Source organism: Ochotona curzoniae, unplaced genomic scaffold (assembly GCF_017591425.1).
Source record: "Ochotona curzoniae isolate NIBS_2020 unplaced genomic scaffold, NIBS_Ocur_1.0 patch75, whole genome shotgun sequence".
In the NCBI taxonomy this organism is placed as follows: Eukaryota; Metazoa; Chordata; class Mammalia; order Lagomorpha; family Ochotonidae; genus Ochotona; species Ochotona curzoniae.
Window position 1 is genome coordinate 173516 of NW_024467056.1, and position 22040 is coordinate 195555.

General features: G+C 52.0%; 1 protein-coding gene across 1 annotated transcript; it reads right to left on the minus strand.

The window, feature by feature from the left end:
- Positions 1 to 866: 866 nt before the first annotated feature.
- LOC121168196 (RNA polymerase II-associated protein 1-like) lies at positions 867 to 21885 on the minus strand. The gene is made up of 25 exons (XM_040998082.1): positions 21718 to 21885; positions 14483 to 14711; positions 14083 to 14231; positions 13419 to 13508; positions 12846 to 12966; positions 12106 to 12327; positions 11143 to 11322; positions 10158 to 10273; positions 9783 to 9881; positions 8976 to 9077; positions 8581 to 8748; positions 8235 to 8417; positions 8014 to 8148; positions 7751 to 7921; positions 7222 to 7379; positions 6669 to 6827; positions 6317 to 6518; positions 5297 to 5406; positions 4861 to 5056; positions 4502 to 4654; positions 4207 to 4349; positions 3075 to 3831; positions 1640 to 1816; positions 1432 to 1491; positions 867 to 1331 (listed from the first exon to the last, which is right to left on the minus strand). Exons 2-25 carry the CDS (start codon positions 14661 to 14663, stop codon positions 1182 to 1184), a joined length of 4182 nt encoding a protein of 1393 aa, XP_040854016.1. The 5' UTR covers positions 14664 to 14711; positions 21718 to 21885; the 3' UTR covers positions 867 to 1181.
- Positions 21886 to 22040: the final 155 nt, after the last annotated feature.

Below are 22040 nucleotides of genomic sequence, written 5' to 3' on the forward strand. Positions count from 1 at the left end.
GATATACACAGAGAGGAAGATCTTCTGTCCCATGATTCACTCCCCAAGTGAGCGCAACAGTCGATGCTATGCCATCCGAAGCCAGGAGCCTCTTCCGGGTCTCCCACGTGGGTGCAGGGTCCCAAAGCTTTGGGCCGTCCTCGACCATTTTCCCAGGCCACAGGCAGGGAGCTGGATGGGAAGCGGGGCTGCCAGGATAGAACCGGCGCCCATATGGGATCCCGGGCGTGCAGGGCGAGGACTTTAATCACTTGCGCCACCGTGCTGGGCCTGGGCCCATTGGTTCTTAACATGGTAATATTAGGCCATGTAAATTTGAGAACCACTAGTATTTGCAAATATAGTTAGGAAATGGTTAATAAAACTTACTGGATAATTTTGAGTTGAGCAATTCCATATAGGAGTGGCTTCTTTTGACCTACCTACAGGATGAATTCTGGCACATTACACTGCCCCTGTTAACCTACAAACAGGAGTTAGTAATACATATGGCCAACAAGGCCAGAAAGCCTAAGTGTTTGAATCCAGAGTCAAGACCCATCTAAAAACTACCAGATTAGACAGAGAGCCTGAATGCATGGTTTCTCTACTCCTCCCTGGTTCTGGCCTATCCTCCCTGCAAAGCTCATTCACAGTGGAGATGGTGACATGTGGCAGCTACTAAACTACCTTGAGTTTTGGTTTCTTTCTGACTCAGGAGAGCAGCCCTCAGGCACAGCGCACCGTCAGAGCAGATGCTGATCTCACTGAGAACACTTGTCCATCTGGTGGAATGCTGAGTTCTGGAGGAACTCTCCGTGCCATGGGCCAGCCCAGCCCTTGGATACCAACACCCAACTAATACGACAGGAACCAAAGAGGTTTGTCAAAAACCTTTATTACAATGCCCATCAGCAGTGTTCATGTGTTCTGGCCCAGGGTGAGAGTGGTGTGGGTGAGGGGAGGCGTGCTCTGTCCCATTTCAAAGGGGCGGAGAATGGCTGAGGCCCCCTACACTCCCCAGCAGGTATCAGAAGTGGCCAGGCTCATTCTGTTCCCACCGAGCTCCAGCAACACAGGAGGGAGACAAGCTTTGTGCTGGCTTCTCTGCCACCTGCCCGACTTCAGGACACCACGGCCAGCCAGGTGTCTGCTGGTGAACGCTGGCGGATGTATCCATCTCTCCATCTGCAGCAACTACACTAGGTCTCAGACACCCCACTGGGGAGCGCCCCTGAGGCCAGTCTCTGCAGGTATTGCTGACGCAACGGGGGCAACTGGGAATACAGCTCGAAGCCTTCTGGGAGGCTGCAGTCAGGAAGCTTATAGTGGAGGAGGTGCTGCCGGAGACCCTGCAGGGAGGGAACAGACAGCGTGGTGGGTGACTGTATCTTGGGGAGGTCCTTGTCCCCATGGTCCACTCATCTCCCACCCTTGCCCTCCTGTGCTTACCTCATTTGTCAGCAGCCATGTTTTCTGCAGCATACTCCTGCGGGCAGCCTTTACCTCATCCTAAACACAAAATTGGGCCAGGTAGCTCTGAACCAAGGGTGGGTGCTCACAGCAAGCCTTGCTTGGCCTGCAACCCTTGCCCAGCTGGCTCTGAGCTGGTTGAGTCACTGGCTCCTTTCCCTCCTTTGAAGATGAGGCTGGAACCTACCGAGCTCTTTGGGTCCTGGGAGAAGATGAAGCTGTTGATGTGAGCCACAGCCACAGCATAGAGCACGGGGCACCAATGAGGACGCAGTGCACCCGTAACCAGGGCCCGGAAGTAGAGCTGAAGGAGGTCCAGGTTGTCTTCGGGAGGCCCCGTGTAGCACTCCAAGGGCACGGGCAACTGTGATAGGGGGTAGAGACATGCTGAGGCTGAGTGTGGGAAGGTGTACCCATGGGTGACATGGTGGGTGGCTGATGGTCTCGCACACACCAAGTCATAAGGACAGGAGTCGGACACTGGACAGGCAGCCATCCTCCCCTCACACAACAGTCAAGGTTAAAGATGACAGAGCAGCAAGTGGGGGATGGTGGGGTCTGAGAAGCAACTGTGCATTCCCGCTGCCTGATGGCACTCACTGAATGAACTCAGTATTGAAATTTTCAAAGGGTCACATGCAGCTGCTCAATCACAATGTCAAGTTTTTTGGAAGTTCACATTTTGTAGACATGCAATTCTCTTTCGAAAAAGCTACTGATTCTACATGGAGATGACCACAAGAGAAGCACAGGTAAAGTTTATGTCCTGTGCTCATTATCATAGTGTTCCTTAAAATAGGACACATTTTGCAGCACTCCACATACCCAGCAAGAGGCTCTGATAAACTGCGGCACGGCCACATGATGGGTTATGTGATAACGTTTACAGTGTTGACTGCTTGAAGAACAGATACGGGAAATGTTTATACTATATAATGTTAAAAAAATAACCTTATTAAAGTAACACTGATTTCATAAAAATATATAAGCACATTAAAAAAAGGGCTGGAAAAATATTTTAAAGAGATTAGAAAACCAAAATGGTTTCCCTGTGTAGTAAAGTTTGTAGTGAAGTTACAAATGACCTCAATGCTCTTCTCGATTCCTAAACAGGTCCTCCATTTCCCAGTAAGTATTTTTCTTTATAGGTGTAGAGTATACTTACATCTCATCATATCCTAACTCTTTGCTGTTTATGACAGCTTAGCCTGCGGCTGAGGGCCTGTGAGACTCTGCCCCCAGCCTTATCTCCCCACGAGCCCCAACATAAACTCCCTTATGCTGGTGCCTTCTAAAGCTCGACTCCCTATCCCCTTCCCTCACACCTTCCCCTTGGGTGTCAGGTCAAACCCTGCCACCCCCACACCACCTTTCTCTTAGAGGATGCCCACCTTGATCTCCCTCCACCCTCTATCCTGATCTTAATCCCTAGAATAGGAGTCATTCCCATTCTCACGGACTTTGGTAAACGACTCCTTAGCCAGACTGCAAGATTTCCTACTGCATAGGAAGCTGGGCCTGGCATGTTTCACATGAGGCCCATCCAAGCTCCCCACTGCCCAGGTCTGCCCTGAGGCCTAGTGCAGGATGCCCTCACAGGCCCTGGTGGGCTGAAGAAATACCTGAGTCAGAGGCAGACTCAGGGCTCTCAAGGCTCCCAGATGCTCCCCAAAGAGGGCAAGGCGCAAGGTGACGCTGAACCGACGCTGCAGGGGAAGGAGGACCAGGGCCCCAAAGAGGTGGTCCCCAAAAGAGACAGCCTCGAAATGTTCCAGGAAGCTGGCATAGAGGTCGGGGAAAGATGTCAGGCCAGGAAGTGGGCAGTCCAGCTTGAGGCTTGGCAAGACCTGAGGGTGACAGAGGCGGACCAGGAGGGCAGCCACCAGATGCTGCACTGGGGTCTCCCGGAACAGCTCGCTGTCTGCCAGGAACACACACATGAGTCGTGCCAGGCGGGCTCCTGGAGGCACAGCGTAGAGCGCCTGGGGCCGCCAGCTCTCTAGAAGCAGTACCCACTGCAGGCTGCGCAGGGCTGTGGCCTCCGCATCAGGTGGCGGGAGCCCTGAGGCACAGGCAGAAGTGCGGTGGTAGAGATGAATCAGCGGCAGGAAGGGCCAGTCGGTGGGCAGGAGCGGCTCCTTAGGCACAGGGAGCAGCAGGCTGGGGACCTGCTGGAGCTCCCCTCGGTACAAGGCCTGGGAAGCCAGCAGGCTGGCTCGGGCCGGCGAGCAGTGGGTCAGGTAGCAGCTGCGGATACTGGGGAGGTCCTGGCAGGCCTGCACCAGCAGAGCCCCTCGCCGGCTCCGGGGATCCCCGCTGCTCACTAAGGAGAGCTGGTCAGAGAAGTCAGCAGCCTCCGGGCCTCCTGATGTACTTTCTCTGTAACAGGGACCAAAAGCCAAGAGTGGGTGCTGGTCCCATAGTGTCCAGGTTCCAGCCTGCTCTGTACCCCCACACCCTCCCACAGGCTGAGTAACAGGTAGGGCTGGCTGCCCTGGGCGAGTTTACATTAAGACTCTGTGTCTTGGAATAAAGATGCAGTAAAGATGAGGTTAACAGAGATTCATGGCACAGACACTGCAGGGAGGCCCAGAAATGTTCCCTAACGCCAGCTCTCAGCCACACAGGGATGCGCTTCAGCTCATCTCAACTGATGAGGAAATGACAGCCCAGACAATTCAGCCCCAGCCAGGGCTGTTTGCTTAACCAGTCCCAGGAAGGCAACAACCCTGATGTCCCTGGGCCTAGACTTACGGGAGAAACTCCAGGCGGAACACAAAGCTCAGCAACAGCTCGTGGGCGAGGTGCTCACTTCCAGGCAGCAGCCGGCTCAGCAGGGCCAAGGCTGTGGCATGATGCAGCGCAGCACTGGTGGCTGGCATGGGCTGGCATATTGACTGCCCATGAAAAAGGCAGGGAGTAAGTCAGTGTAGGGGTGAGATTGGAGGGAGACAGGTGAGAGGGACAAAGTGGAGAGAGGCAAGGAAGTGGGGAGGGTGTAGCTCCAGGGTGAGGGGTGGGGTAGAAGCCAGCACATGGAGGAACCCACCGCTTTCTGAGCCAGGGCGAGGGCCAGGTACTGCAGATGGTACTCATGACGCAGAGCCCACGCAGAGAAGGGTGTGAGGAGTGGGGCGGCCCGAGGGGCCATGCACTGCACCAAATAACTCTGGAGTCCTGGGGCAGCCAATACAGCACCCAGCTGAGGAAAAGGGAGTTTGTCCAAGTTAGAGATGGGATCTGATGACTTCTGGGACTCCCCAGGCAGCTGCCTGCCTCCAGCCAACATCAGCGCTTGGCAATGAGAGCGTCCTTCCCCAGGCGCTGATCTCCCCCTTTCCTCTTGATTCTTGCTCTTTTATTCCCCCTCCTCATCGGCCCCTCCCCAGGTCCCAAGGCCTCACTTACCTGGCCACATAGCCCCTTGTGGATCCGGGCAAGAGTATTGAAGAGGACAAGGAGGGCGGTAAGGAATGGGAAGGGCGAGGCCGAGCCAGCTAGGCTGAGCTGGGGGCAGCCTCCTGTGCAGCCCAGCGACACAAGGCTGGGGAGGGCTTCAGGGGCTGGAGCGCAGGACAGTGGGTTGCAGAGAGGGGAGCAGGACCTGGAGGCAAAATGCAGAAGCTTGGGGGACCACTGGTCTGATGGACCAGCAGCAGGGCACAAATGTGCATGCCGGCGTCTACAGTGCTCAGGGCACGCACAGTGGGCTGCCTGCTGGCCTAGAGTCGCTACATCCTGGGCTGGGTCAGCAAATTAGACCCAAGAATCCCACAGGGAGATGGATGCCTCTCCTTCTCCCCTCCCGCCCCCAGATAAACACACACACACACACGGTACATACCCAAGTGAATCCCAAAGGCCGTCCAGGGTGGACTGGTCCAGCAGTGGCAGCAGTAGCTCCCGTGACAGGCGCTCCGCATCTTCAAGCCAGTCCTCTGGGCACAAACCTGGCTGGAGGACCAAGGGGCTCACTGAACTTGTGGCCAAGGATGCTGTGTGCCCCAGCCAGCACCCCTGTTCCAGAAACCCCAAAGGCCAGCTTGGAGGTGACTTCTGCATGCTGATCTCTTTTTAAAATTTATTTTCAGTTTTTATTTGAGCTCCTCCAATTTGAGCTCCTCTTTTTTTTTTAAGATTTATTTTATTTTTTATTGGAAAGTCAGATTTACAGAGAAGAGGAGAGACAGAGAGGAAGATCTTCCGCCTGATGATTCACTCCCCAAGCAACTGCAACAGCTGGAACTGAGCCAATCCAAAGCCAGGAGCCAGAAGCTTCTTCCAGGTCTCCCACAGGGGTGCAGGATCTTGTGCCTTCCTCAACTGCTTTCCCAGGATACAAGCAAGGAGCTGGATGGGAAGCAGGGCTGCCGGAACTAGAACCGGTGTCCCATATGGGATCCTAGCATGCTCAAGGTAGCCACTAGGCTACCATTTCGGGCCCAAGCTCCTCTTTTTATGAGAGTTCCTCCATCCACTGGTTCACTCCCAAATGTTGCAATAGCCAGGCAAGACCAAGGCAAAGGCTGGGGGCAGCAAATGAAAGCTCAGATACTGGATCCCCTGCCATCCACAAAGGAGACCCAGAGTTTTTGGCTCCTGGCTTTGACCTGGACCAGTCCTGGATGTTGTTGACCTCCCAGGACTGTAGGCGTCCGGCAAGATGGAAAAACTCTGACTTTCCTTAAGTCTCTATTACTCTGTCCTTCAAATACATTATAAATATAAACAGCTGTAGAAAAAAAGGTGGGAACGGGGAGGCAGGAGAGAGAAAGAGAGAAAGAGAGGCAGAGGGAGCAGGTGAGAAGAACGTGGATAGAGGTAGGCACAGGGACATGGCAGGAGGCAGGTAGGCAAGACTCACTTGCTGGCTCCAGGCCTGATAGTAGGCGCTCAGGAATAGCAGGCAGGCGGTTGGCACTGGGCCCAGAGCATTCCACTTCTCAGGTCTGGGCAGCAAGTTCAAGGACTTTCTCAGACAGGGCTCCACAAGAAGCTGCAGCCCAGACACCTGTGTCCAAGTGACCGAGGATGGGGGTGCCGACAGGCCAGCCTCAGCAGGCTCACTGCGGGAGGGTGGAAAATGGCCATGGTGAGCTGGAGAGCTTCCTCATTCCCCTCTCAACTGCAGCCACTGAGTCCTGTGGAGCAGGGCCCAGTGGGCCTGGTATGGCTGGTGGGACATCCTGGTTGGGAGGCTCACAGCCCCAACTTACCTGAGGGACTCTGGTTGGGTGCCGGCAGCTGCCAGGGTCAGCTGGGTGAGCAGGCTGAGCAGGGAAGCTATGCGCTGCATGGGGAGGGGTGGCGGGCAGTCCGCAGCTAGCTCCGTGGACACAGCCTGCAAGGCCCGCACCAGCACTGGGTAGAGTTCCCTGGGAGGGAAGGGTCACAGGCTGTCAATGTAAGAAGGGACAGGGGACTCCAAGGCCTGGCATGCCACAGCGACCTGCAGGAGGAGCAGAAAGGAGAAGGCCTTGGGAGCCAGAGCACTCTGGGGAAGAGGGGGCCCTTTAGGGCTGCCCCCAGTGCAGGGAATTTCAAGTCTGAATGAGACACTAAGGTGCCATGCACAGAATAGCCAGGCTGGGCTTTTCCAGCACTTCTTGGCACATTCTTACCCCCAAGTCCCTTCACCTGCTTCCTCATTCTTCACCTCCTTCTAAGCTGAGGACCTCAAACCATGACCGGGTCAAGGGACAGGCCCAAAGGGTAGAACGGATGGGGCCAACAAGGGAGCCTGCAGCCCTCCCAACTGCCTCTCCTCACCTATAAAGGTCCCCGCCCTGGCTGTAGGAGGCAGCCACAGCCCACAGGCGGAAGGCCTCAGTGCTCAGTGCCTCGGCTTCCTCTGGAGGCAAGGCCAGATCCTGGGGTGCCTCAGCGATGAAGCGGCGTAGGCGGCTCCGGAGGTCAAAGCCATTCAACTAGGGGCAGGTAGACAGAGCTGGGGCTTAGGGGGGGCCAGGTCCCCCTCGGCTCAGCTCTCCCCAGGGCCAGACCCTGGACAGGGCTGAGACATCCTCATCCACTTCCACTCTTTCTGGCAAGCACTGGGCACCTTTCCTAGGGCCACTGAGTTCTGGGTGATGAGTCCAGGGCACGTGTGGCTCTCTTGATCTGGGGTCTGGACAGAGAACTTCAAATCATGACAAGAGGTCACAGACCTCCTGGTCACCTGGTTTCTGCTACGTTTCTAACTAGACCAAAGAGGAGCAGGGCATGCACTGACCACTCAGGGGTAGGAGTCTCTGCCAGGCTCCCACCCAGTTGCACTTCTGCCCCACATCCTGCATACCAGCCGGGCCGCAATGTTCCTCCCAGCTGAGGCCAGGACTCTCAGCAGTTTCATGGCCATGGCACAGGGCACTCCGTGTAGACTAGGGGTAGGCCCCATTCCCACAGGAGACCAGCTGATGGGCAGGAATTCTCGAACTATGGTCTCTATCAGCCGAGGGCACTCTAGGACCTGTGGGAGACAGGAGGACAGACGAGGCAGGGAGGCAGAGGGTCAGGAGCAGGCCCACCTTGTTGCCCCTTCCTGGCCTCCTTCTCTCTCACCCTTGTGGCTGCCTCCAGGGAATGGCGGGCCAGGCGGACGAGCACGGCCAGGATGTCGAGGACTACCATGGGTCCTGGACAGGATACCTCCAGGATGTAGCGCAGCCGTGGTAGCAGGTTGGTGGCCAGGAGTCCCTGAGGGTGAGATAAACTTGATGTCCCTCTTGCTCTATGTGGGGGACTCCCCAGGTCACAGGGTGGGAAGAGAACTTTCCCTTTACCTTGATGACATCATGTCGGGCCAGGTCAGGTGGGGCTCGTCTTTCCTTCTCTGGGTTCTTGCCCTTTGCCTTTTCTCCTGGTGGCTCTTCATCCTCATCCTCATCGTCCTCGTCCTCCTGGCTGGGCATCAGAGGGAACACCAGTGCTCCATGGTACCAAGAGAAGGATCTGTCCAGGAGCTCCTGCCATAAGACAGCAAATGGGGGTTGGGGAGGAGAGGGAGTAGGGGTGGAGAGTGGGAGTGAAAAGGCAAGCTTTGTGAGTGTCAGGACCCTCGGGATGCAGGGAGTGCCAGCAAGGCCATTCAGAGCACGCCCAGCATGGGGAGTAGAGACGTCGATCTACCTCGTCCCTAGGAGCCACCAGAAGGACCCGGAGGGCCCGGACAGCGGCTGCAATGACGCCATCCACTCGGTCATCCAGGGAGAAGCGCAGCAGGAAGAGGAAACCAGCATCCAACAGGAGACGTAAGACGCTGCCCACGAGCTGGTCCGCAAACTCACCAGCCTGGGCCTTGGTGGCAGAAAGAGAGAGAACTCTGCTGCATGCTGAAGTGCCACATGCACTTCATGTGTCTTTGCCCCAACCCTTCAAGTGCCCACTGAGGACCTGCCTGGTCTGGCTCACAGCTAGCACATGGAGCAGTGGGCCAGAGTATGCAGGGGCTGGAGGAGGGGAAATGTCAGGTCCTAGGCTAGGGACTGGGGTGGGAGCAGCCCAGAGGCCAGGAGTGCACTCACCCTGCTGAGGATCTGGGACAACACCTGTAGTGCCAGTGATCTCTGCTGGGACACTTGGCTGCGGGTCAGGTGAAACAGCTCCTGGAGGGAATACCCTGCTCTCTGTGGGAGACACAAGAAATCAGAAGGAGCTGAGAGCCAGGGCGGTGCCTCAGAAGTACTCAATAGAGGTGACTACATGACTCCCCAGACTCTGCTCTCCAGGAGCCTGAGGCTGGGACAGAAGCGAGGAGCAGCTCACAAGGCAGATGCAGGGATGCAGTCCTGCGTGCATCCCCTGCAACCCAAGGGTAGGAGCAGGGGGCCTGGAAGGGTATGTGGCTGAGTGGACAGCAAAGCCTGCAGTTAAGGGTAATGGTCCACCCTGCCACAGGTTCTGGAGGTCACTGAGCACAGGGGTCTGCAGGGAGGGGACAGTGCAGTAGCAGCAGAGAAGTGGCTGCAAGGCCAGCAGGACCAGACTGAAGCACTGTCGGGCCTTGCTGAGGGACAGGGGTTTATCCTGTGAGCGGTATGGGGCAGGGTGCTTTATGAGGTAAGGCACAGCCAGAGTGGCACCAGAGGAACTGGGCAGGCAGTCCTGTGAAGGAACAGCTTGGGGAGAGTGTGGTAAGCATGGTGCCAAAATGGGTTGGCAAGTTCTAGCAGTGACCAGAATAGGAGCGAGAAAAGAGCAAGGTTTTGCAGCTACAAAATGGAATGGATAGCAAGGTCATAATCAGGAACAAGGCACACGGGAGGCTAAAGGTCACCATACAGGTCCTCCTCCAGGGGTGGCTCAAAGCCCTGTCTGGGCCCCGAGCTCACCTCAGGCTCCTCTCCATGATGGTGCAGACCTAGATGGGTAGGCAGATCTGCATCTGCAGCCAGCAGCTCTCCCTGGAGACTGAATCGAGCCTGCATCCTCTGAGGAAGGGAGACAAGGATGGTAGGCTTGGAGGCACTGCAGCCACTTCCTCCCTTCACCCACCCTTACCTGAATCCCAGGCCTTTCAAGGCTCGGGTCCTGACTCTATTTCTGGTGGGAAATGGGGCTCATCTGGCCTTTGGCTGGGTAGGGTGCCAGGAAAGGAGGGTGGAGTCAGGGATAAGTGGAAGTGAAGGGCCTGAGTTCTATGTATGAGAGGGCAGCCCACCCCACCCCCGCCATGCAGCCCTCCTGGGCCGCCTGGCCCTTCCCACCTGCTGCGTCCTCTGCTGCCGCAGTGGGGGCAGGTCCTGGGTCCAGTGGAGTTTTTCCAGTTCTACAGTGTCCATGTGCAGCCACTCTTTGTGGGGGGTCACGGGCAGGGCCAGAGCTGGGGGGAAGGAAGTGTGCATACTTCCTAAAGGACTCCCTGGCCCAGGGGCTCCCTCCCATCACCCGGCAGCTGCCATGCCCTCCTCTGCCTCAGGATCTAGCAGCTTCTATCTCAGGTGTGGTTAACACGAGACTAGGCCTGGGCAGCAGGCAAATGTCTCCAGTAGAGCTCAAGACCATTACCAACTCCATGCAATGTGTTGGGAGGAGGGACATAGGCTGCATCTCTGGGAGGCATAGCTCTCCACACGGGGAAGGGGCAGCCACTTTGTTCTGGGGGCAGCATACAGAACCCCCTCTCTAACATCCTCTTCCTTCCTCATCCCTACTCCCACCTGACCTGCTTGGCTGGCCCAGACCTACTCCCAGGGCAAGAGGTTCCTGGCTGCCGTAATTCAATTTCTTCTTCTGTTAATCCCTAATGAAATAATTGAGTTTCTGGGAAGCAAGGGTTTTTGCTGGCCTCTCTGTGTCTGGCCTGGCACGCTCATCAGCTTCCATCACATTCTCCTTCTCCCATTGCCCTGGCCCTGCCACCTTTCCCCCCCACCCTGAGCATGGACAGAAGGGACAGGATGAGCTATAGGACGAGGGAGCTGGGAGCTGGGGAAACTACAGGCAGGGCAGGGAGGGGTTTGCCGTGGCCATGTCACCCAGGGGACCCTCGCCGGGCAGGGGGACAAGAAGCAGCGACAGGATAAGAACACAGGAAGCATGTGCAGGAAGACGATAGGCAGCTAATTGGAGGCCAATTTAAAGCCAGTAATGAGGATTGATGCTCCAAGTCCAAGAGCAGAGAACCTTCTCTCTTCTTCTATTGGCCAGGCCTACTCTTAGCGACCAAAGGACAGCCCCCCTCCTCCAAACCTGGGGCTTCTGGCTCCAGTTTGTCTTCCCTCCTGGGTTCACTGGCGGAAGATGTCACGACAGCCTTCTCTTTGGCAACGTCTGCCGAGGGTCCTCCTGGCCCCTGAACCTTGGTGGCGTTCTTGGCTGCCTGCTCATGTGCACAGCCGCGAGACCTCACAAAAGCAACGAGGTTGGGGTCTAGAGGTGCAGGGGGAGGGAGGGTGAGTGAGGAGCATTCTCCCCAGTTCCCATAGAGCCAGCACCTGTCAAACACTGCCTGCCTCTGGGCACTAAGGTCAGTGCCAGCACTAGCCAGCCCTGTCCTGAGCTCCCCCCTCAGCTCTCACCTGCAGGGCCTCCACCTCCTACAGTGCTTTAGTCTAGGTTCTTGTGTCTGTCACTGCCCTTGGCAGCCAGGTCACAGGTCCCAAGGAAGTGGCTATGGAGTAACTGAATGAATGCTGACCTGGGTGGGAGGGAGGATACTTAAGGGAACACTCCTCTTTTCTTGGCTCCTGCACTCATGCACCTGTTACTAAGCACCTGATGAGCCCTGAGTGGTCACACAGTGGGGAAGAAGACTGACTGGGGGTGTCTGGGTCACAGAAACTGGGGGAGGTGAAGCACAGGATGCTGTCACCTAAGGGAACATTCTGTACTTCTACCAAGTGTGGCTGAAAACAAGGCAGAATGCACATTCCAATGGGGTAGCAGAGTGTCACAATTCAGCACAGGCCTGGGAAACCAAACAGATCGGCAATCCCTGCCCATGTTACCTGGGGAGAATATCTTCGCATGGAGCCGTGGCACTCGCTTAAGTGACAGGAGGTGAGTGGGCACTCGCTTAAGTGACAGGAGGTAAGTGCTCCCTCCCTCCCAGGACTAGCATCAACACAAAACAATGCAGGGTAGCCCAAGACATGGATTTCTTGGATTTCTTGAGCCTTTCCAGACCAGCTGGGCCCACGGCCGGCACCTTACCGAGCTGAGCCAGCAGCTCCTGCTGTGCCTGCATGATCTCCTCATGGGACATGGCCTGCATTATTGCCATGTTCTCTTCGTGGATGATCCGGGATTCCTGTTCAGCCTCTTGCTTCCCGAGTCTCTTCTCCGTGGCCAGGAGGGGTCCCTCAGAGCCCGGGGCATGGCCTGTAAGCTGACAGCCCTGGTCCCTGGGAGTGGGTGCCTCACAGGCCACAGCACCTGGGCAAAGGTGCACAATCAGCGTCACTGCCCTGACCTTCAGTTTGCAACACTATTGGCTCTACAGATGGGTGCAGATCCTAGAGATGGCCTGGGTGTGGTGGAGCGGCCAGCATGGACTGTAGGCACATGTGGGGCACATCTCGCTTTTCTGCCCTCACATCCCCTTGGGCCTTCATGGAAGGTTTCCCCCAGAATTGACTTTTGGAGGTCTACACCGCTGCCCTCCCCGGGGACCTGCACTCATCCCATCTGCTGATAACTCGCATCCTGCACAGAATGTCTGCGCAACACCTCTACCTAATTCCCTTTCTTACTGGGTCACATAAGGGCCAGGTCCACTTATGGATCCCAGCACCAAAAACTCAGTTGTCTATGTAAAGACATGAGATGGCTTCCTCTCATGATGGCTCAAATGCACCTCCCATCCCAGGCAGGGGAGATGTGTATCCAGAAACGACTGGATAATCCTATCTTCCTGAAGGGTTAAGTCTAAGCAACCCACAACCCCAGCTCACCCTGTGGTGGGTCCAGGTGGGTTGTGGCGTCCCTGGCTGGGGACACCTCAGCTTCAGATGTCCGTCTTGCTGCAATCTCCTGGGCAAAGATGCTTTTCCTACCACACATTGCTGGCTTCTCCTGTAGGGCATAAAATCCCCAAGCGTCGACACTCCTAACTGTGCTTTCCCCTCGACTCCTCTAAACTTAGGGCACAAGAAGGCATTTTTGTTCCCTCTCCAGGGGTCACAATCGTAGTGAGAAGAAAAAGCAGTGTCCTACAGAAGCACAGGTCTTTAAATCTAACGGGCTTGGCTGAAGTTCTGGCTCTTCCACAAAGACGGTATACAGTATGAACCAAGGTATGTATCTCTTTGGAACAGGTTGTTTTCTCATCTGAATAATAGGGAGGAGGCTGGCTATTCCACGTGGCTCTATGACGAGGGCTAAATGAAGGTAGGTACACAAAGTGTTGGGCCTGGTGGTGCTTTCTAAGCATACCTGCTCATCGTCATGAAACCCACCTATCTGCATGCATCAAGCACCAGGAGACTCCCCACTGCTCCCCACACACCATCCAGTTATCTGCCTACCTGTCTCTCCCGTGAGCGATGGAACACAGCGGGGAAGGCAACACCACTGGGCACGGGCAGCGTCACAGCCATTGAACTTGTATCTCTTTCCTGTATCAACCAAGCACAAGGCAGTGATGAGGTGGCTGTCACCCAGGCTGGATGCTAGCCCAGCTCTGCACAATGAGACTCTCACTGTGCTTCGTCAGAAATCCATCTTGCTCAGGACACTGTGATCTCATCCCAGCCCCAACAATCACTGCAGGGGGCAAGAGCGACCTGCCTTTTTAAAAACATTTTGAAAAGCAGAAAGACAAGACAGACAGAGAGAGAGAGATCTTCTCTCTACAGTTTTACTCCCCATTGCCCACAAAAGCTAGGAACCCAAACTCTGTTCAAGTCCTTCACATGAGTAACAGGCACCCAAGAATTTGAACCACCACCTGCTGCCTGCCAGGGGTATACTGGTAGAAAGCTGGCTGCCAAGCGAAGCTGGACCTCTAAACCAGGCACTTGACATGCGGCATGGGCATCTCAAACAGCATCCTCCCTGCTGAGCCGAGCACCCACCTCCCCAGGTCTACCTTTCTGAGTCACCCCCTCTAGGAATGTGCAGACCCTATGCTCCATCACCCCTGCTGCCCTAGGACGACGCCTCGTAGCCCTCAGCTGGGGCAAGACGCACAATGATCTTGGTCAGGACTGCAGTGATGTGCTGATCGTGTCTGCTCAACCTCTCTTCAAGGTCCTCATCCACAGGCAGGCACTGGCTGGGGCTGGGCCTGGCTCTCTTGGGAGGAGCAGGAACCAAAGCTGGAGGCAAATCTGGGAGATCTGAAATATAAATAAATAAACAAAACCCAGACGTTAGGACGTTCACCCCTTCCTGGAAAACACCAGGCAAGGGGAGCCATATAGAGCAAGGAAGCTGTCCTGAGACTGAGGCTCCAGCCAGACCACCCTTGGGTGACAGATGGCACCTCTGGGCTCCAGTTCCTTCATGTGTAAGATGGTGCTGCAGCCACAGAGACAACAAAGGGCAGCACTCAACTGTAGGAGGAAGAGGGCGACCCCATGGCACTTACTGTCCAGTGTCACCACGTCCCGATGGTCCTGTGGTGGGGGCTGGGTGGTGCTGGCATCGCCACCTCTCCTGTTCGCTCTCTTCACCAGTTTTGCAGCCGGAGTCACACCAGATGCAAGAAACTGACTCTGGAAGCGCAGTAGGTCCACCTCGGACTCCCCTAGCTTGGGTCTTGACAGCATGTTGCCTCCTCAGCACAGCTTCCAGGGGCGCTTCCCTCTTACTCACCCCTAGGAGCAAGACACAGGATGGGCTGTGGGTGACTGAACCCTGAGTCTCTGTGAGGCTGTTAAAGAGCCTGAGCCTCCACGGTTTCAGGAAAACTCATGCTCTTCTATCACACCTGCCCTTGTGGCCACTGCCGGCCTCCTCTGCCCTCTCTGATGTCACTAGCTTAGCAACAGGACTTAGAGCCAACTCAGGTTGTTCACATCTGTGGGTGACAAAACACTAGAATTAAAGCAGCAAAAGGCCCGAAAAAATGCAGATGACTGTGTACCTGCCTGTGCATTCAGCACAGAGGTTAAAACATGGTTGGGATGCTCACACCCATTCTGGAGTGCCTGGGTTTAGGTCTCAGCTCAAATACAGGCTGGGTCTCTGTGGTTCATGTGAGAAATGGACTGTTATTGGCTCCTAGCTTCAGCCTGGGCTACTATCGGCATTGGGAAAGAACCAGGGGATGTGGCCCAGCGCTGTAGCCTAGCTGCTAAAGTCCTCTCCTTGAATGCACCAGGATCCCATATGGGTGCCAGTTCTAATCCCGGCAGCTCCACTTCCCATCCAGCTCCCTGCTTGTGGCCTGGGAAAGCAGTTGAGGACAGCCCAAAGCCTTGGGACCCTGCATCTGTGTGGGAGACCTGGAAGAAGTTCCTGGATCCTGGCTTCAGATTGGCATAGCACCGGCCGTTGTGCTTACTTGGGGAGTGAATCATCGGACAGAAGATCTTCCTCTCTATGTTTCTTCCTCTCTGTATATCTGACTTTCAAATAAAATTAAATCTTAAAAAAAAAAAAAAAAAGAATCAGGGAATGGGAGCTTACTCTGTATGTACATCTCTGCCTTTCAAAACAAATGTCCCAAAAAACTGCATGCCTAATAAATGAAAGCTGTCAATTTATTTTAAAAAAATAACAAAACAAGCCTGAGCTGAAAAAGGCCAATACATAAAAATCATTTGCATGTCTACAGACTAGCAAAGAACAATAAGAAAATGGAATTAAGAAAATAATTTAATTTACAATACCATCAGAAAAAAGAAAAAAATATTTCAGAATAAATATAAGCCAAGAGGTTCAAGACTTGCCAACTGAAAGATATAAAACACTGTTGAATTAAAGAAGACCCAAACAACCAGAAATACATCCTGTGCTCACAAATTGGAATACTTAATATTATTAGGATGGAAATACCGACCAAATCTCCAGATTCAATGCAATGTCTTTCAAAATTCCAATTGCCTGTGTTTGTAGAAATTGACTATTTGGCCCTAAAATTCATATATCAATGCAAGGAACACAACCAACCAAAAATATTTGTAAAAGAACTAGGTTGGAAAGGTTACACTTTTCCAATTTCAAATACAAAGCAACTGGTATCAGACCTTACTAGTATGCGGAAAGATATACAGATGGACTTGAGAGTCCAGACTAACTTGACAGAGTTATAGCTGATAGAGTTCCAACAAGGACAAGATTTTCAAATGAAGAAGAAGAGTACAGGCTGAGTAGTTCTGAAATGACTGGGATCAAAAAGGTTTTAGAGTTTGGAGCTTGTTTAGATTTCAGAATATATGCACAGCTATCTGGCCTGGTTGCTAACACGATGGTTAGGATATCTGCATCCCATGTCTGTGAACCTGAATCACATACCTGGCTCCACTCCTGACTCCAGCTTCCTGGCTGACGCAGATCCCGAGAGCCAACAGTGATGGCTCAAGTAATGAGGCTCCACCACCCACGCGGGTGCCCTGACATGGCTTCCTGGCTCCTGGCTTCTGCCCTGGCCCAGACCCTTGTCAGCAGTTGGGGAATGAATCAGCAACAAATGAGAGCTCTCTATAGTCTCTCTTCTCTGCCTCTCAAATTAAAAAAAAAAAAAAATCAGATCTTGAAGCATTTCAGCCTTCAGATTATCAGATTAGGGGCACTCAAACTGTGTTTTCAACAAATGGTTTTCAGATAACTGGATAACTGGATAGCCATATGTAAAAGGATGGTGTCTGACCTTCCCCTGTCTCATATCATTCAAAAACCTGATTCAAAATTAGTCAAACACCTCCATAAAAGAGCTAAAATTATAAAACTCTTTGTGATCTCAGAATAGGTGACAAAGATCTTAAATACAGCACCAAATGCAACCAAACATAAAACGGAATTCATCAAAATTATACTTCTGTGTTGCAAAGATCATCATTGTCAACAATGTAAAAAAACAACTTATAGAATGGGAGAAAATGTTCGCAAATCATGTTAACTGGTAAAAGACTACATTTAGATTATACAGAAAACTTTTTTAAAAATATGAGTTTTGCTTTTAGATTTATTTATTTTAATTAGAAAGGCAGATTTACAGAGAAGAAACAACAAAAAGATCCTCCACCCATTGATTCATTTCCCAGATGGCCACATTGGCCAGAACTGATTCCATCCAAAGCCAGGAGCCAGGAGCTTCTTCTGGGTCTTTTACACGGGTGCAGGATCCCAAGGCTTTGGGCCATCTTCTACTGCTTTCCTAGGGTACAAGCAGGGAGCTGGATGGGAAGTGGAGCAGCCAGGACATGAGCCAGCACCTATATGGGATTGCAGCAGATGCAAGGCGAGGATTTAGCCACTAGTCTGTTACACTGGGCCCATACAGAGAACTTTTACAACTCAAAAATAAAAGACAAATAATCCAATTGAAAAAAATGGACAAATGTCATCATCAGTCATTATAGAACTGGAAATCACAACCACAAGGTGGGGGAAGGTTTTAGCATAGTGGTTACAATGCTGCTTGGAGGGCAGCATCCCAGCTTGGGTGTGGGGTGCCTGGGTTCAAGTCCTGACTCTACTTTAAATTCTACCTTCCTGCTAAAGTACAGCCTGGGAGGAAACAGGTAATGGTCTTTGTAGCCTACGAGGGAAATTCTGACTGACTTTCAGGTTCCTTGCTTTGGCCCAACTCAGCCCCAGCTGTTGTGGACATTTAAGGGAGTGTATCAGAAGATGAAAGGTGTTTCTTTCTTTCTGGGTCTCTCTGCCTTTCAAAAAAGAAAGTCTTAAAAAAAAAAGAGCAGGGAAGATGTGAATAACAAGTGTTGACTAAGATATGGAGAAAATGGCACCTGGATATAATCCTGGTGGGGAATGAAAATGGTACAGCTAGCTGCTATGAAAAAAATGGTACAGCTAGCTTGGCATACCCTCAAAAAGTTAAACATAGTGATACCATATGATCCAACAATTCAACTGCCAGGTATATACCAACAAAAATAAAAACATATGTTCACCAAAAATATGTACATCAATGTTCCAAACAACATTATTCATAATAGCCAAAGCCGAAGCAATATAAATGTTCATGAAACTGAAGGACAAAGTGGTATATCCATGTGGAGGGGACAGGCTTTGAAGACACGGGGAAGAACATGTAGCTCTTGTATATGTTACGGCAGCTAAAAGAAGCCAGTCACAAGGGGCTTCATCTTGTATAGCTCTATTTACATGAAATGTCCAGAACAGCCAAATCCACACAGACAGGGAGCAGACTTGCCAGGGGTGAGGGAGTCAGAGGAGGCAGTGGTTTCACTGCTAGGGCATGTGAAGCTTCTTTCACAGAGTGAAAATGTTCTTGAACTAGAGAGTGATGCTGGTTGCAACATGGTGTCTATTCAAAAGCATTTAATCATATACTTCAAAATGGTGAATTTCATGGCATGTAAATTCTCTCTCAATTAAACAAACAAAAACTTCTTGGTATCGCCAAGCAAAATATGTCTGTAAAGCTGGCTGACTAGTCTGGAACTCCTGAGCTTGCTACTATTAAGAAAAGTGTCCAGCCTAGTGTGACAGCCTAGAGGCTAAAGTCCTTGCTTTCACTGCACAAGGATCCCATAAAGGCTCTGGTTTGCATTGTGGCGGTCCCACTTCCCATCTAGCTTCCTGCTTGTGGCCCGGGAAAGCAGTCGAGGACAACCCAAAGCCTTAGGACCCTGCACCCGTGTGGGAGATCTGGAAGAGGCTCTGGTCTCCTGGTTTTAGATCAGCACAGCTCTGGCTGTTGCGGCTGCTTGGGGAGCAAAGCAAAGCATCAGATGGAAAATCTTGTTCTCTGTCTCTCCCCCTTAACTTTCCAATAAAAACAAATCTTTTTTTTTAAAGATTTATTTATTTATTAAGATTTATTTAGTTATTTTTATTTGAAAAGCAGACATAGGGGCCCGGAGGCGTGGTCTAGCAGCTAAAATCCTCGCCTTGAATGCGCCAGGATCCCATATTGGCGCTGGTTCTAATCCTGGCTGCTCCACTTCCCATCCAGCTCACTGCTTGTGGCATGGGAAAACAGTCGAGGACTACTCAAAGCTTGGGATCCTGCACCCGCGTAGGATACCTGGAGGAGATTCCTGGCTTCTGACTTTGGATCGGCACAGCACCAGCCGTTGCGCTCACTTGGGGAGTGAATCATAGGACTTGAGATCTTCCTCTCTATCTCTCCTGCTCTCTGTATATCTGACTTTGTGATAAAAATAAATAAGTCTTAAAAAAAAAAAAAAAAAGGAAAGACAGATATACAGAGGAGAGACAGAGAGGAAGATCTTCTGTTTGATGGTTCACTCCCGAAGTGGTCGCAATGGCTGGAGCTGAGCCAATCCCAAGCCAGGAGCCAGGAGGTCTTCCGGGTCTCCCACCCGGGTGCAGGGTCCCAAGGCCTTGGGCCTTCCTCGACTGTATTTCCAGGCCACAGGCAGGGAGGTACATGTGAAACGGGGTTGCTGGGATTAGAACCAGTGTCTATATGGGATCCTGGCACATACAAAATGAGAACTTTACCCACTAGGCTACTGCTTCGGGCCCTACTAAAACATTTTTTTCGAAGTTTACTCTGAAAATGAAAAAGTTACTCTATCTGGGCAGAGATACAGGGATTATAAAGATACAGAAATTAAGGTGAAACAAGCCTGAGTTCTAAGGGGCTGAGTCAAAATGCTAGATCTTTTTGCTTTGGGTGGTTTCTGAGGCATTCTGATATAAAAGTTGGTACTCAGATACATCAACTAACAGGAGCTAAAAATTCATCATACATTTGCTTCTGTTTTTAGCTTGATCTCCTAGTAAGTCTTTAGCTTCATTGATTCTGTCTGCTATAAAAGGAGACAACCCTTTGGGATTATTTTTTGTTTGTTTTGTTTTGTTTTTACAAATTGACTAAGTTGGGCCTGGTATGATGGCCCACTGGTTAAAGCCTCACCTCGCAAGTACCAGGATCCCATATGGGCACCAGTTTTTGTTCTGGCTATTCCACTTCCCATATAGCTTCTAACTTATGGGAAAGCAGTAGAGGATGGCCCAAAGCCTTGGGACCCTGCACCCGTGTGAGACCCAGAAGAAGTTCCTGTCTTCGGATGGCTCAGTTTTGGCCTTTTCAACGAATTGAGGAGTAAAACAGTGGGTAAAAGATCTTTCTCTTTGTCTCTCCTTTTTTTCTGTAAAATTGCCTTTCCAATGAACATAAATAAGTCTTTTTTTAAAAAAAGAATGGACTAAGCTGTCTCCTGTCTTCACCAGCAGCTAGGATTTATTCCAGCATTCACAAAGAATGCTGGCATTCAAGGCAGCAGCTTAACCCACTACGTTACAACACCAGTCCCCTATTTTGTCATTTGGAGTCCAACCCAGCTCTAAAAGAGCCATCACTGAAGGCAGACTTTGGTAGACATAAAAAAATTTGGTTTCCTAGAAGTTCCATATGCTTCATGATTTGCCAACCTCAACATCGTGCAATGTTCCATATAGCTGCTACCGCTGCCTGTCAATCTGCCGTGAAATGAAATTAACAAATCATTCTGAAATGAAGAAGAAGAAGAAAAAAAGGCGCCTGTACCCCATAGCTTTGATCCTGCTCCAGTTTCATGCTAATGTGACAGCTCTGGTAGCTGGGTTTCTATCACTCCAGTTCATGACTCCAGGCCTACAGGCATTGGAGTGAGGACAACGAGAGCCCTTTCTCTTTTTGTCTCTTTCAATCTCATTTAAACAACAATTTTTAAAAAGCTTTAGCTACTTAAAAGGTAATTTTGCTGCAAAGAAATCTAAATCTATATGTTCTTTTATCATAAGGCACATTTTCTCTGAAGCTTCAGGAAGTCCTGCATACACTTACAAAAGCAGTGCATCCCAGTGAGTAAGGAAAAAAAAAAAAAGACATGAAAAAACTGGTATTATGGGATTTCGGAGGCAAGAAAATCCCCAAAGTTTAACAAGACTGAATACTGAAGGGAGAAAATGAAAAAGTGCCAAGAGAAGTGGATGGAGTGGGACAAATACGTGTCTTCAGCTTTTTGCCTTAAATTTAATATAGAACCTCTAATGAGCGGATGTATTTGTTGAGTGACAGCCAAGAGCATACACAGGTGTGCCCTTTACTGGATGGGGCTGACCCCTAGGTTAAAGGACTGCCTGCATTAAATCCAGGCTCTGCTTGGACTACCTGTGAGCTTTACCACAAAACTGGACTCTGAGTACTGCACCTGCTTCTCCCAGCAACTGTCCCTGGCTCACGGGGGTGTTAAATTTACACAAAGGAATCAGACAGTCTCACACCCGGCAAGCACACAACACTAGTTGTGTTGGTCATGACTTCAACAGCCAGAGTCATTAAACTGTATCTAGAGGTGGAGAAGTCTTGCCAAGAAACAAGGGGTAAATCTCTTCGCTCCAGGGCCCACCCAGACAGCCCGAAGGAAGACTGAACTCAATAAAGGGAAAATTTACAGCATGTTAACAACTCAACTCTGGCAGACGTGAAAACGATTCCACTCCCTTCTCCGTGGATGTCTTAGGATCCAAGGGTCACATGCAGCCCACCTCTCCACACAGGAGAGAATTCGAGACCCGGCGGGGGGTGGGAGCGGCGGTGACAGACACCTGCTTTTTCAGCTCCAGCTAGGTATGTGCAGCTGAGCAAGTTGCTTAACCTATCCCAAGTCCAGCCTGTGCATAACAACAGGAATTTAGCGAGGGTAAAGCGCCTACCACAGCGTCTCGGGGCTTGCTGCGCGTGGATGAGATGCCTTGGCCGAGATCTGTGCACGCAAGGCGCCGCAGCCGCTCCGTAGCGGGTTCTGATAAACGGCCTCTGGGTCCTCCACCCCGATTACTGTGGCGTTGCTCCGACCGCTCCTCCACCTACTTACTCACGGCCCACCTGGGCGCCGCCATCTTGCCCCGCCGCCGCGCTTCCGCCGCCGCGGGCGTCCTGCGTCCGGCTTCCGCCCCGCTGCGCCGCGCCGCCTCAGGCGGGTCGGCCGAGTGCTCCGGTGTCTTCTGTTGGCGTCGCGGGCCGCTGAGCGCCGGAG

Coding starts and splice junctions, on each gene's coding strand:
- LOC121168196 (XM_040998082.1), bottom strand. CDS start 14,663: ATGCTGTCAAGACCCAAGCTAGGGGAGTCCGAGGTGGACCTACTGCGC. Junction 14,232..14,482: donor GGACGTGGTGACACTGGACA/GTAAGTGCCATG, acceptor TTTATATTTCAG/ATCTCCCAGATTTGCCTCCA. Junction 6,828..7,221: donor CAGGGCGGGGACCTTTATAG/GTGAGGAGAGGC, acceptor CTTCCCTCCCAG/GGAACTCTACCCAGTGCTGG.